The following is a 13,694-nucleotide window of genomic DNA, read 5'->3' as shown; positions in this document are numbered from 1 at the left end:
GGTTAGAGTTATGGTTAAGGTGTCAACTGCCATTTCAGAAGTTGTGGTATGCCACCTATTATTGTAGTTCAAGCGCTTATGTTCTCCTGGCTCAGATTTTCCATGCACTCACAGAATTGTAAGATGTCTTTAAGAATGAATTTCAAGAACTTAATGCAGAACTGAAGCGTGCTCAGTGTGCAATATCTAGGCTGTACTCAGAAAGCTGTAACCGTTGTACAGCCCTGTAATACTACTGTACTTGAGAGATGTCCACGTTACATCACAATGCCTTCAGGACTGTGGGCCTTTCCTGTAAGAACTCCTGCAGCAGCTGATTATTGGTAAGCTGGGTGAATTGTAAGCAATATGCCAGTGGCAGGGGAGATGGTTTGTGTCTCCATCAACATCACAAACTGAGGAAGCTGTGGACAGTCAGTCTGCGCACTCCCAGCCCTGCACCAGATTTTGTTTAATTACATCCATCCCCTGCCCTTCTCCCACCAAAATCTGGAAGAAGTGTTTGTATATGCACAGCATCAGTAAGCTTTAAAAAAATACCCAAGCACAATGTATGTAAGCATTAATTATTTGGCCAGCTTGCAAAGCTGACCATTTCCAAAGAATTTAGCTATGTGAGAAAAAATATTTTAATGACTTTACCATGCAAGAACTGGAATGTAACCTGAAATACTACAAAGATGTCTTTTCTCCCTATTAGCTCAGCCCAGTTGTGGTTCTGTGCAGGACTGCTCCAGCTGTGTCCTGTGAGCTGAGCATGCCCTGGAGGGATTGGATTGGATGGATGTGGGTCAGCTGTGGATGCTTGGGAGAGGCGGGGTCCTGCCCCTCCCATGTAGCGGTGTGGTACAGCCCCTCAGCTCCATGCTGAGCTCAGGAGAGCAGTGTGTGCTCAGAAACATCAAGCTCCCTTTGACATCCGTGTTGTTGGAAAGGCAAGCTTTGGAGATCATTTCTTTTTGAGCTCCAAGTGTCTAAGGCTATACAGAGCTGGTGATAATCAGTGAGAATTTGTCTGAGATTTGACCTGGGATTTCTTACTTTGGCCTGGAAGTAGATTTGTGACGTCATTTTATTCCTGTAGTTTTGTATTTATCTCCTGGTGCAGATGAGTGCTAATACAAAAGCTGTGCTGCCACCGTTGCCTCCTTGCTGGCTATAGGTTGGTCACACTGTGGCTGGAGAAATCAGCTGGTCAAACAGGGGAAGAGGTAAGCCTGAAGGAAACAACCTTTTATCCAAACACAGAGCTGGTGAGCAAACACAGCACATGGGTTTCTGGGCATCCTGAAAGAGGATTATTAAGTTTATTTCATTTACTTTAGCTGATATGACCTCGAAGCATTAGTAGCATTTGTGGCCAGGTAGTGATAGCGCACATATTTGAGCCCCAAGGTGACCCAGGAGGAGCGTGTACTTGGTCAGGATGCTTCCTGCAGCTGGTGAGCAGATTGGGGTGGATTTCAGATGGAGCAGCAGTGACTGAGCCTGGGCAGGACACCAAGGGCTGCCAGGGCAGTTTGGTGTGCCCTGTGGTGGCCCTGCTGTCTGAGAAAGTACTTCAGCCTTCCCCAGTGAGATTTGGTTATCATTTTGGAGAGACTAGTTTTAAGAACGTGCCACACACGGTTCCTGAACACCTCCAGGGACGGTGGCTGCCCCACCTCTCTGGGCAGCCTGTGCCACTGCCTCACTGCTCTTTCTGAGGGGGAATGGTTCCTAATATCCAACCCACTGTGTCCTCTCACGAGCACCTCATGATGCAGCTCATGCTGCAAGCACCTCAGCCCCTACCTGCTGCTGCCAGCTGCACTGCTGCTCAGTCAGCCTGAAAGGAGTTGATTTTGCTCAGCATTTCTTATTTTAGCTCTCCTGCCCCATGGTTTCTTGGAGCCTTTTTGCCCCCATGCATCACACAGTCCCCCTGGAGAGCGAGTTATCAAAGCTCATCCAGGTAAATGGTTTAAACAGTACTAAAGCCAATCAGTCATTTTCAGATTTCAAAGGAAATTTAATGACCCGAATGCCAATTTTTGTCTGTGTGATTTGATTTAGCACTTTGAGGACATTTTAAGACATTTATTTACAGTTGAGTTATTATGTAATTATTCTTCCATGCAAGTTCTAACGCCCAGTTCCTATGGAGGTGGCTGAGATGGAGAGCACTGGGGTTTGGATTGCTGCCATTGTTGTTTAAGGCCTTTTTGTGTGTGTGAGTGAGACGAATACTGCTGTGATGCTGCAAATCTGAATAATGCATTCTGCTAACCAGCTTAACCAACCAACCAGAAGGGGCGGCCGAGTAATCCCTGTCACTGCTTCACTTCAATGCTGCTCACGCCTTCGTCCTGAAGGAAGGACATGCAAATGTTACTCTGATTCTCTTTGATTTTTCCAGTTTTCCATCCCCCTTTGAGTTGCAAAGTAAAGGTGAGCACACACACGGCCCCTGTTCCCGTCACAAAACTGCACGCGGAACTGTGCAGGATTTGCTTGGCACAGAGGGATGGCATGGAGCCTGCCTGACCTCCAGCATCGCTTCCACTGCAGCTGCGACTTCTTCACTCTTTTATTCTTTCAATACAAATGCAGCTCTGAACCCACGTCGAAAGGAAAATGTATTTTCTGTCATCCTTTATTTCCCAGCCATAGGAGGATGCTTAAAATACACATGGGTGCACGCTGGTCTTATTTCAGGTGAGCCCACCCCCAGCTCTCAGGGAGCCAAGTTTGGCTGTGCACAACAAAATCAGGTCATGATTTTTTGGCCTCCTGGAACTCCTCTATGCACTGACTAGAAGCACCCTGAAGCTGTGCGTGGAGCACGATGCAGAAGCCTTAGGAATGAGAAGCAAACAATAGCACTGCTTTGCTACCGAACCATGGCTCCCTTTTTGTGATTTCTGACCTTTCATTTTGGACACGTGTTTAGAAAACGAAGCTGTCAGAATCCCATTTTCCTGCTCTTGGTGCAAGGCTGCTTCTGCCACTCTGCTATTGTCTGGATCGCAGCCTCCTCCAGCCCTCCTCCATGCACAGCTCTGTGTTGTTTTCCTCCAGAGCTCAGGAGTTATAAAAGCTTTTAGCAAACGTGGCATTTCCTCCTCCTCCGCTCTGCTGCTGTCACAGATGATTTAATAGCGCAAATCTAATTTTACCTTCAGCGAGCTTTGTTGGTGTTTTTAACAGCAATTCTTCTAATGATAGTAAAAATATTCTTCTGCTTCAAGTGTTGATTTTTCTGGAGAAAAATATCCTTTAGCCTGGCTTTCTCTGTAGCCCGTAAGTTTTCCTAAACCTTGGAGTAGGTCTTCCGTTTACATGAATACTTTTGACCTCACATTTACTTAGGACATTAAGTATATCACCCTGTCATTGCTCCATTGCCACAACCTGGCCCTACGTAGCATACGACATAATTTCAAGCACCCTGACATTTAGCAGTTCATGGGAGATGCCCAGAACCAAAGAGTATATTTCTGATATTGGTTGGCACCCGATGTGGGAATCCTTCATTCTATCAGAATGTTTTTGTCTACTTCTATTGCTCTGGTTCTAACAAGAGAGGCAGATTATAAAGAACTTCTTGAAGGAAAGAAAGGCAGAGCCACCAAGCAGAGCTTCCTTGCTCCCAAGGCCACGCCCAACGAGCCAGCTCTCACTTCCCAGCAGCTCTCTACCAGGCAGAGCTGCATGCTGCCTCAAGTGGCTTGGATTATAGTTCGAAATACCCAATGGTCTTCTCAGGGTTAGCTGCAAAACTTAGAGAAGTGCTCCCTTTAGGGAATGGCCTCCATTTTGCATATATTTTTTCCTCTTTTTTGGCTTCCTGCTGCTGCAGCACTTAGTAACAGAAACAGATCCTTGAGAGCTGAGAGCTGCTTGATGACTTAAATGGATTTTTATTTCCAAGCTGCTGCTGCACGTGAGTCAAGAGTTTGATTGATGGCCTGCTGTAGGATGTAGTTAGAGCTCCCTCGTAGCGCTGCTGTGCTCAAACCCTGAGATCGATGACTTGAGTATTGCTACAGACCGTATCAATTCCTCGGGCACTGTGACCACAGCGTTGTTATGGAGCTGTGCTAGAGGGGGTGGCCAGGGGAGCAGATGGGCAGCATGGAGTCCTCCAGCAGCCAGGGAGCTCACAGCACTACGGTACCACTTAAATGACTGCGCGTTCAGCTTGGCCGTACTGCTTCAATCCCCGTGGCCTAATGTAAAGCATATGCTCACCAAATTAAAGGCATGTAAATTTGTCATCATAAATTCATGCACTGGAGCATAATGAAAGCAGAGTTTGACTGCCTTTGTAAAAACATTCGCTTGCAACCATTAATTCTGTTTCCCCTATGTAACATTCTAAGGTATTTTATGATGTATATTCGTGCCAAGGAGTTAGCTGTGTCTTTTTGACAGTGTTGGATGACATCAATAGCAGTATGAAATTTGAGTGCCAGAGGCCTTTACTGTGAAACTTTTCTTCAGGAACTTTGAGTATAGCTGCTGCCTGGCATTCCTCACAGACCTGTTTGGGAGTAGAATTCCTAACAATTTTTGTTATAGATGCTCACCTGAATTGCTGTGCTTGCAGAGCACTGCTGTCTGTCCCTGCCCTCAGCTCGCTCCGGTGCATTCTCCTGCCCAAACTGCTGAAAACCAACTGGTACAGATGGCAACACTGATATGGAGGGACTGGGTCTGCCAGAAGGTTGCTGGGATACGTGACACCACCACTTGCACTTCTTTAAGTGTGGTCATCTGGGTGGGCTCAGCAGGCAGCAGCAGAGTTGCTCAACATTTGCATTTTGATGTGGTTTCTTCATTTGTACTTTTTTTTTTTTAATTAATGTAACATTTGCATATTTCAGATCCTGTTTGGGCTTCCTCTGCCCGTGTGTCACAACAGCAGTACACGGGCTGGGAGAACGCTGAAGGCTGCCATGGTGCCACAAAGAAGCCTGGAGTGTGGAGGCATACACAGAGCCTAATTTAACTCATATCTACACAGTCCAGGCTTTAAAGGATTATCTAGAAAAAAACAGCACGCTGATTCCTTAAAGAACTCTCTACGTTCATTTTCTCTAACTATCAAAAGCAACTCTCAGGTTTCAACTGCCTTTGTCATGAACGCTGGCACCCTATCAGGACAGATAACCAAACTCTCATCCTCTCTTCCCACCCTAAGACTGGACAAGGTATAAAACAAGCCTGAACCCAGACACCTGACCCAAGCTCCCCTCAGACCAGCTACCTGAGGATGTCACTGCACTGTGAAGAAGTTCCCTTGTGCAGAACTTCCTATGCTTCAGTTTGTGGCCATTTCATTCCAATTAACTGAGTTCTAAATGCAAAAAGACTATTCCTGGCTCAGGAATCAGTACTGTAATTATTTAATCAGTGAAGGATCAGTACCATTGTGTAACACAATGTCTTGCTCCAACTAAAGCAAGATGGCTTTACAGTGGTCCTACAAGCAGTCTGTCCTGTACAAAGCAACAGCTATTTAAGAAGCCGTGCACATCAGAGCACTCAAAAACACCTCTGGTGCAGCTGGGGGCCCACAGCCACAGTATGAACACATGCTCTGCTAACACAGGAAGTGGGAATTTGAAAGGGCCCTTCAAACAGATGGTGGAAAGTAGCAGTAAAAAGTAAAGTTAGAGCCCACAGCAGCAGCAAAAAGGTGGAAAGGAGCTCTAAGGGATCACCAATACAATGGCAAGTCCTTCATTTAAACAAAGTCAGTGTTGCAACCTTGCAACTGAACGCATCGTAGCTATGCAGATATACCTGGAGTGCAGATGTTAAAACAATCAATCTGCACTCACCTTAAACAAATGGCTCCTGCAAAACTCTTGGCCAGTACCTGAAGTATACTATTAATCTGACGAGCAGCCCTGAATCAAGTGAACTAGGAATGCGTTCACTGGATGGAGAACAGCACAAAGCTCAAGTAAATTCTCTCCAAAAAGGCTTTACCACAGCTGATCTTCAGGCAACCAACACTCCACCTTGCTTAAAATAAGGCACTGTCAGGGCTGCTAACCTCAGCTTGCAAAACTATTGCAAGTCTTGGTATCAGACAGCAGCAGTACAGCCTGTTTCCACCTAACAAAACGTGCAATGCTACCAGAATCACAACAGAATATCTTGTTAAAGGACATAAGAACAATCAATCGGTAATGGGAAAGTTCAAAGAAGCTTACCCTATCTCCAGCAGGCCCACTGTCGGACACAGGAGGCTGACTGCACCTGCCCCACCCAGCTGAGCAGCAGTACTGAAGAGAAGCAGCCACACATACGAACCAACAAACACATTCTGGAACTATTCTTTGTTTTATTGAACGACTGAAGCAGGACTACAGTCCAGGTACATTTAAATCAGGTGTTGGTCCAGTCTTATCAGCAAAACATCTGCGTTGGTTTTTTTTTGTTTGTTCATTAATATCAACACAAACAGAAGGAATACGAAGCATCCTAATAGAAACTTTAAGCTGTATGCAATGTTATACCATGTCCAGACTTCAATATTTCCAGACTCTCCACTGCACAGACCAGCCACACTAATGCCAAATCACTGAAGCTCAAAGTGAAGCACCACTGTGGCTGTGGTTCAGACTGAAGCCACCATTGTGTGATCCCAATGCCATTTCTGCCACTAGTTTCCTAACCTTGTAGGAATAATCTTGCATTTAATAGATTACTAAAGAATAATATCTACCTTCTCCAAAGTGACGTTATAAATATTTACATCAAACATTTACAACTGGTTCATAATATACAACACAACAATTTAGCTACAATTCATCACCTTTCTGGGAAAAAGTTTCAAGCAATGCTGCTCTCATCATTTCAGTTTGTCTGCTTTGCACACGGCCACAGGCAGTACAGGGCGGTTCCAAAACATGGTAAGAAAACGGAATGATGTCACTCTCATAACAATTAAGTTTGGGGGACTTTTACTTTTTTAAACGAGTGGATTTCCATTTCTAAACCCAATCTAGTGCTACTACTAGCTATTAAAATAGGCTTAAGAGGAGGAAAAAACAAGATACCTGGAAATAAATACACCTTTTAAAATTCCACAATTAACCACATATTTGTTTTCACTCAACTGAAAGATCTTACTCATCACTTCCCTGTGCTGGAATACAGTTTAGTTCAATCCATTCTTATCTTCTGATTGGTCATCCTATAAATAATGCTGTCATACCCAGGATCCATGTTCCAGAGGTTGTAGGAGATTACTATCACAGCTAAAGCAAGGCCTAACATCATCCACAGAATAATGTTGAAGATTACAGAGTAGTTGTAGTTATATGGATAGGCAAGGTTATATGGATTATCTGTTTCACTCTGTAACAAAGAAAATAAGTGCATTACTTTAAAGTTTGCCTGCATGCATAACACGTGCTGATTACATCAAAAATCCAAACAGTCTAAGTAAAAGAGATGTGCTTTTGTCCAATGATTCCGGTGCCAGGGCACAAAATGCAGCAGTTACTCTGTGACTGACATTAAAGGAATCCAAAGGAACGAGCTGACAGGAGCCTCATGAAAGTCAATGAAGACAAATGCGAAGCCCTGCACCTGGGACAGAATGACCCAGCTGACAGCACAGGCAGTATACTCTAGTCCTTAAAAACAAAGCTTTGCTCAAGAAAGACAGCGCTTCAGTTTGGATGCATTTATGCTTTCAATAGGCAAGGTTCAGAACCATGTACAGATACTACCTGTGAAGACTGGAGAATGGAGCGAGATTTTCTCGTGAGGGGAGAATTAAATGCCTTTACAGCCACCATTTCTACTACTGCGTTCCCACCGTACAGGTTATACATCTCATCTGCAAACTGGAAGAGCAAAAGAGATTTAATTAAAAACTTAAACTGTAGCCAGTAACAAAGTTTAAAACAAAAAAAAAAAAAAATGGGGAGGAGGTTTTGGGGGGGGGAACAAAACCAGAACCCGAGCATGTGTAGGGCTGTCACTAATGAAGTGACAGCTCATGACTGAACACACATCAGTAAGCTAACTCCCTTGTACTTGACACAAAAAATGATGCCACGGTACGGGTGTGAGTTCTGTCTGTTAGACAGAAAGTATACCTTCTGCAAAGCGTCCACAAGAAGCTGAGAAGCATCCTTGAATTGCTGGGAGTCTTCTCCATAATGTTTTCCAATTTCTTCCAAACCAGACAGTTCCAGGGAATACAGGTCTGGAGAGTGATCTTTGGCCAAGTGCTTGTGTCGGGACAGCTTCGGCACACCATTGAGGGCAGAAAGAATTTAATTCATAAATAAGTTACTTTAGAAACACATCCTCACCAGATCAGTTTGCTGGGACTGATCCCAGCTGCAGCACTGGCATCTGACTGCAGATGGGCACAGCCTCTGAAAACAAGCGATGCAATCTGTTCCCACCTTCCCATCTACTCCAACTACAGCATTTCTGATCTGCAAGACCGAAACAAATTATTTTACCTCATTTTACCTCATTTTCCCATTGCTTTCAACCAATCCTTCACCTAACATGAGCTTGCATTTTCAGAACAAATAAAAAGAGAACAGAAACCAGCAACAGGATGGGAGCTTCATAGCACAAAGATAAGAAGCTTCTAGCTTAAAAAGATCACAATTAACAGTTACAACAGAGGGATGAACATTTCTATCACCACCATGCTACACGAGTCACTCCATCTTTTTCAAGAAAATACCTCAAGAATGCATTATTTAAACTGATGCAACCCAATAATGACATGCTTGAATGCATATCACTAGTTGCCAAGTACCCCGGCCATGGATTCTCTACCTTTAAATAGCATCTGTGACCTCGTGTAAAGAAAGTGTTTAAAAATGAATAAGTCTTACCAGGGTTACGATATCACGTAGGACTTGCAGCTCTGAGAGAAAAAGTAAGTCAACCTGGAGAGAAAGACAAAGTCAATTAGGAAAAGGAGGGGGAGCTCCCCTTGGCAAAGGAAAGAAGGGCAAATGAGGAAAAAAAACTAATGCTAGAAGTAATGATGGCTCTTTTACCTCATTGTTCCTGCTGAGAGAATTGAGAGGAAGGGAGCTGAGAACGGAGTTGTCCTGGAATAAGCGGCTCCGCAGCTGGCGCAGCGTGACAGAAAGGTCTTCAAACACAGAGTTGGCCTTGCCCACCATGTACACCCGCTGCAGCAGCAGCCATCGTGCAACGAGAACAGAAGTTAGCTCTTTGCTTCCTCCAGCCCTATGTTAATAGTCAATCGTAATTGCAAACCACCCTCCAACATAGAATATCTTTATATAATAACTGGTTTTGCTCCAGCCATCCAAGTGCTTTACTACTCAGAGCATCTGCTATCAGAACCAAAGCAATACTCACTTCCTCACTGGGGGCCAGCTGCAAGACTACGGGAGTTTCCTCAGAGAACAAATTATGAATAGCATTCGCAACACTGTCCAGACTGAAGGGAACAGCCTGAAACACAAAGCCCAGTTACATTTTTGGGTGAAACAGGAACTAGTGACTCAGTGATGATCGCTTGCAATTATCTGTGAATACTGGAGATCCAACAGTTTGCCAGAGTCACTTCGGGGCAGCTCATTTGAAGCCACAGCAGATATTTCTGAAACCACTAAAGACTAAAAATCTTAGGGCTTTTCTTTTTAAGTCAATGGGATATACAGAAAATGTGAATTAAGTACACTTAGGACTTCCATGAAATGCGTGAATACAACTGAAGGTTTCTTTATATTTAAGGGTTCTGCAAGGTAGGTATGCAGAATGGCCTGGCTCAGGCAAACTTCAACCAGTTTTACTGAAGCCAAAGGAAAGCTCAGGTCAGGAGTCAGACTGGGTTATTTATTGCCACAGCCTGACCCACCATCCAGCGTGGGATATGAACTTCAAAGCACAGTAAGAACTATGAGGACATCATGCACTACAGCAGAAAGTCCTGTACTTCTAATCAGAATGTCAAAGACACAGAAGTAGCACGATCGTTCCAGATGTGCATACTCACATTCTCAATAGGGTAAGAAATTCCTTTCGCAGGCAACGTCAGCTTGTCCACCCCTTTCACTGTTACTAACACAGCAGCTCGGGGCCTGTGAAACAGATCGCCCGCTGCAAGCCCAGGCCAGGGAAGGTCCTGTTAGAAAATAGAAAAAGAAAAAACTACCACCACCACCACCAGTTGTATTTCAGGGGAAGAAAGACAAAGGAACCCATCCTGACCATTACAGCAAAATAAATTACTGTCTTGTAGATACCTCCGTACACGACAGCCTATGTGAAATCCATGGGCAAGTAAGTACCACAAGAACACTTCCACCTTAAAAAACACTTCTCAAGTTAACCATGAAAAAACTGTTAGTTTAAAGGCTATCAGTAAGAAAGCATGTGCTGAGAGCACTGTACAAGTTAGATATTTCAAGAGATATTTCCTGTAACTAAAGCAGAAGCATACACTCTATTTAGAAAGTGAAGCTTCAGCCTTAATACAAACAAACAATAAACACTAACACTTTCATAAAATACCACCAAAACGTGGTTGGGCACATTAAAACACTGGCCTCTTGATACTTCAATATGATAAGAAATACAGGGAGGAACATCAGTTAGACCAAAGATTACCAATCCAACAGTTTCACATTTTCAGATGCTAAATTCAAGCAAGTCTCTCTATTTGTGTAAAAGATATAATTGTTTTAGTTTTATGAAACAAAATTATTTGGTGTTTGGATTTGAAATATCACTGACATAATGAACTGTATCACATCCATTAATAGAAAAACCTGTCACATGATCAACATGGACAAAGACATGGTTCAGTCTGACCTTCCCTTAACAAGAGGAGAAAAACTCATGACTGTTTGTGAGAATCTCCCATGAGATGCAATAAGTATTCTGAAATCCCTACAGTGCAACCTGCTGCTCCGAGAGATTCTTTTTCTGGACTACAGCCTTGATGTCAACTGCAAAATGAGTGTTATGGACTCTCAGTACTCTCTATACCAGTATGGGAATCTGCATACGTGGCAACCCGTGCCTTAGTGAGGCTGCTGATAGCAGCTTTCAACTTCAGGGTTTAACTACATAAAGCAATGTGAAGAGCTTCCTTCCTTCTTTTTCTTCTAGGATAGAAAGAATATGAATAAATTATATTCCTAAATAGCTCTGTGGACCCATAACAGAAAACCAATTCCATGTTTTGTTAAAGGAATAGAGTGAGTACCAAACATCTTTTTTCCTTTCTAACCACGTTCTACATCAGGATGACCAGTATGCTGAAAGTCAAGTTCTCAAAATGAGCCAAAACCCACTGCTCTGGTGAGCTTCTTTACACAGCGCATGCAGAATAACACTGCTAAAGCCTCTGAAGGCTTGCTTCCTCCTGTAGCTGATGATTCAAACTAGCCAGCAAGCACAGCCCTTTTTTCTGCTCATATGACCGATACAGCTCTGTGCTTGGAAACCACACTCTGCTAAGTCATACACGCCTCACAACAAACAGGTCAGTATTTTATATATTCCAGCACATGACAAATCAGCACATGCAAACTGATAGCTCTGTAGTTCTAGAGTCATTCTGCAGACAAGATCTCAAACGTACCTCTTCAATAGAGAAGCCCATGAATAATGCAGCTACATCTGGGATCCGATCGCCGGGGATTGGCCAGCCTCCATCCCGAAAAACAACCGACTGAGGTGACCGTAAGATACTGAACTCATCACCACACACACCTAAAACCAAGCACAAAGTGCAATCAGTCCCTTACTCTCTTTCCCTCCCACCAGAGAAGCAAAGCACACTGGAACTTTCATTCTCATCCTTCTCATACCTACCTATCTAGGCAGCATCAAGTAATGAGCAACATTTGTTTTAGTGCTCTGGAGCACAGGATAAGGTTCTATACAGCTAAGACTAAGAATGACCCAGCCGAACAGCAGTTACACATCAGCACAGCTGATTTCCTTCTGAACTGCTTGTGGTAAAAGCCCTCTGCACAGACAATAGCCTGAGCCACTAAACCCAGAGCAGACAGGAGCAGCTGAGTCTGCGTGTGCTGGTTGAAACAGAGTGCTTCCAGGAGCAATCCAGATCCTGCAGAACAGTTCCAGTCCCCACGCTGCCCTCTCAGGCAAAGGAGGCCACAATACATTTCTTTTCCATGATGCAGCACTGGGCCAAGGCTGGCAGTGCACAGCCATAACATACAGGACCTCTCACTTCAGGATCCCCCTTCACTCTTTTCCACATTGTCCTGCATAACAAAGCTGACAAAGTCAATACAACAGAATGGCATTTATTCTGTAATAAAGTCAGAGTGGACTCCACAGAAATAAAGAGATGGGATAGTTCAATCTAGCTCATATGATGTGGTGTGCATGCAAGCACCCAATCGTCTACTGAACTCACGTTAAAACATACTTGGTGCAAATCTGTCTATCAACAATCATGTGTTAAGATAAATGATAACCAATTTGACCTTGAGGATGTTGCTTTAAAAACAGGTTGTGATCCTGCATACAGTGTTGACAGTAAATCTCAGCTGTATTACAACAAACACCACATGACCAAAGTACTGAGTGCAGGTAAAAGGAAAGCAGGAAGAAAAAAGGCTGGACTGACAGATGCACGCAGAGCAGATCCAAAAATGATTTTATGTTGGTATCTGTTCACTGGATGGCCTGCTGTCCACGTTCTGCAGGGCAGCATTGTTTCCATGCCAGTTCGCTTGAGAAGGAACTCGCAAAATCGCTCTGCACGTTTTCACTGAATCATTAATGTTGGAAAAGACCTCTAAGAGCACCTAGTCCAACCAGCAGCCATCACACCATGACCACGTCCCTCAATGCCACATCCACACGGCTCTTGAACACCTCCAGGGACGGTGACCGCACCACCTCCCTGGGCAGCCTGTGCCACTGCCTCACTGCTCTTTCCGAGAAGAAATGGTTCCTAATACCCAACCTGAACCTCCTCTGGTGCAACCGGAGCCCTCTCGTGCTCTCACTGTTCCACGGGAGAAGAGGCCTACTCCCACCCCACTTCTCGCCCAAAGCCACCGAGGCCCCGTGACAGCCGTACGAGACACAGCTTGACGGCTCCCAGGCCCGGGGATGGCCCTGAGGGTTGCGGCCTCCGCCCCGTCCCGCCGCCGCAGCCCAGCTCCGTCACGCCCCGACCCCGCAAGCTCACCGATGAGACAGGCCGAGGCCAGCAGCACGCACACCTGCAGGCCGCGGACAGCCATGCCAGCCGCCGCTCCCCCACAGCCCGCGGGGAAAACGCCGCGCCGCAGGGCCGCACCGAAAACCCCCTGCACCCGCCTGCCGAGGAGCGCAGACGGACAGGCGCCGCGGCCAATCCGCAGGCGAGGCTCGGGCGGGGAGGCGGGACTCTCTAGGAGTGACAGCGGAGCTGACCATTCAGCAGCGAAGCCACCCCCGCGCCGTCACGAGACTGAGCGGGCAGCTGGGCGCTGCTGCGGTGTGGGAGGGGTCTCGGTTTGAGTGGCGTTTCCGGTCGGCCAATCAGATCGAGGGAGAGCTCTGCGCCATTTCCCCACACACACACCGGTATATTCGGAGGGGAGAGGTAAGGAGGCGCAACCTCACTGGAACGAATAGACGACAAACTTGGCCAATCGGAGCCTTTCCCCGCCCACTTGCGTCGGGATCGGCGAGGGGGTTGGGAAGGAGCT

The 13,694-nt window shown here is 45.3% G+C and overlaps 1 protein-coding gene across 1 annotated transcript; it reads right to left on the bottom strand.

Annotated features, from left to right (window-relative positions):
• Positions 1 to 6,349: 6,349 nt before the first annotated feature.
• On the bottom strand, positions 6,350 to 13,305 carry ATP6AP2 (ATPase H+ transporting accessory protein 2). The gene is made up of 9 exons (XM_065741585.1): positions 13,190 to 13,305; positions 11,600 to 11,730; positions 10,007 to 10,135; positions 9,367 to 9,462; positions 9,036 to 9,173; positions 8,868 to 8,921; positions 8,106 to 8,255; positions 7,734 to 7,850; positions 6,350 to 7,356 (listed from the first exon to the last, which is right to left on the bottom strand). The coding sequence occupies exons 1-9, from the start codon at positions 13,242 to 13,244 to the stop codon at positions 7,162 to 7,164; spliced, it is 1,065 nt and encodes a 354-aa protein (XP_065597657.1). The 5' UTR covers positions 13,245 to 13,305; the 3' UTR covers positions 6,350 to 7,161.
• Positions 13,306 to 13,694: the final 389 nt, after the last annotated feature.

Source organism: Cyrtonyx montezumae, unplaced genomic scaffold, assembly GCF_038088225.1.
Source record: "Cyrtonyx montezumae isolate F1298 unplaced genomic scaffold, pur_monq_1.0 scaffold_3, whole genome shotgun sequence".
Lineage (NCBI taxonomy): Eukaryota > Metazoa > Chordata > Aves > Galliformes > Odontophoridae > Cyrtonyx > Cyrtonyx montezumae.
Note: the sequence above shows the minus strand (reverse complement) of the source record. Positions and strands in the feature narration are given on the sequence as shown.

Excerpts from the sequence above, each read along its gene's own strand:
- ATP6AP2 (XM_065741585.1), bottom strand. The coding sequence starts at position 13,244 with ATGGCTGTCCGCGGCCTGCAGGTGTGCGTGCTGCTGGCCTCGGCCTGT. Across the intron at positions 7,851-8,105 it reads TTGTGGACGCTTTGCAGAAG|TTTGCAGATGAGATGTATAA; the intron begins GTATACTTTCTG and ends TTGCTCTTCCAG. Across the intron at positions 7,357-7,733 it reads CCATTCTCCAGTCTTCACAG|AGTGAAACAGATAATCCATA; the intron begins GTAGTATCTGTA and ends TCTTTGTTACAG.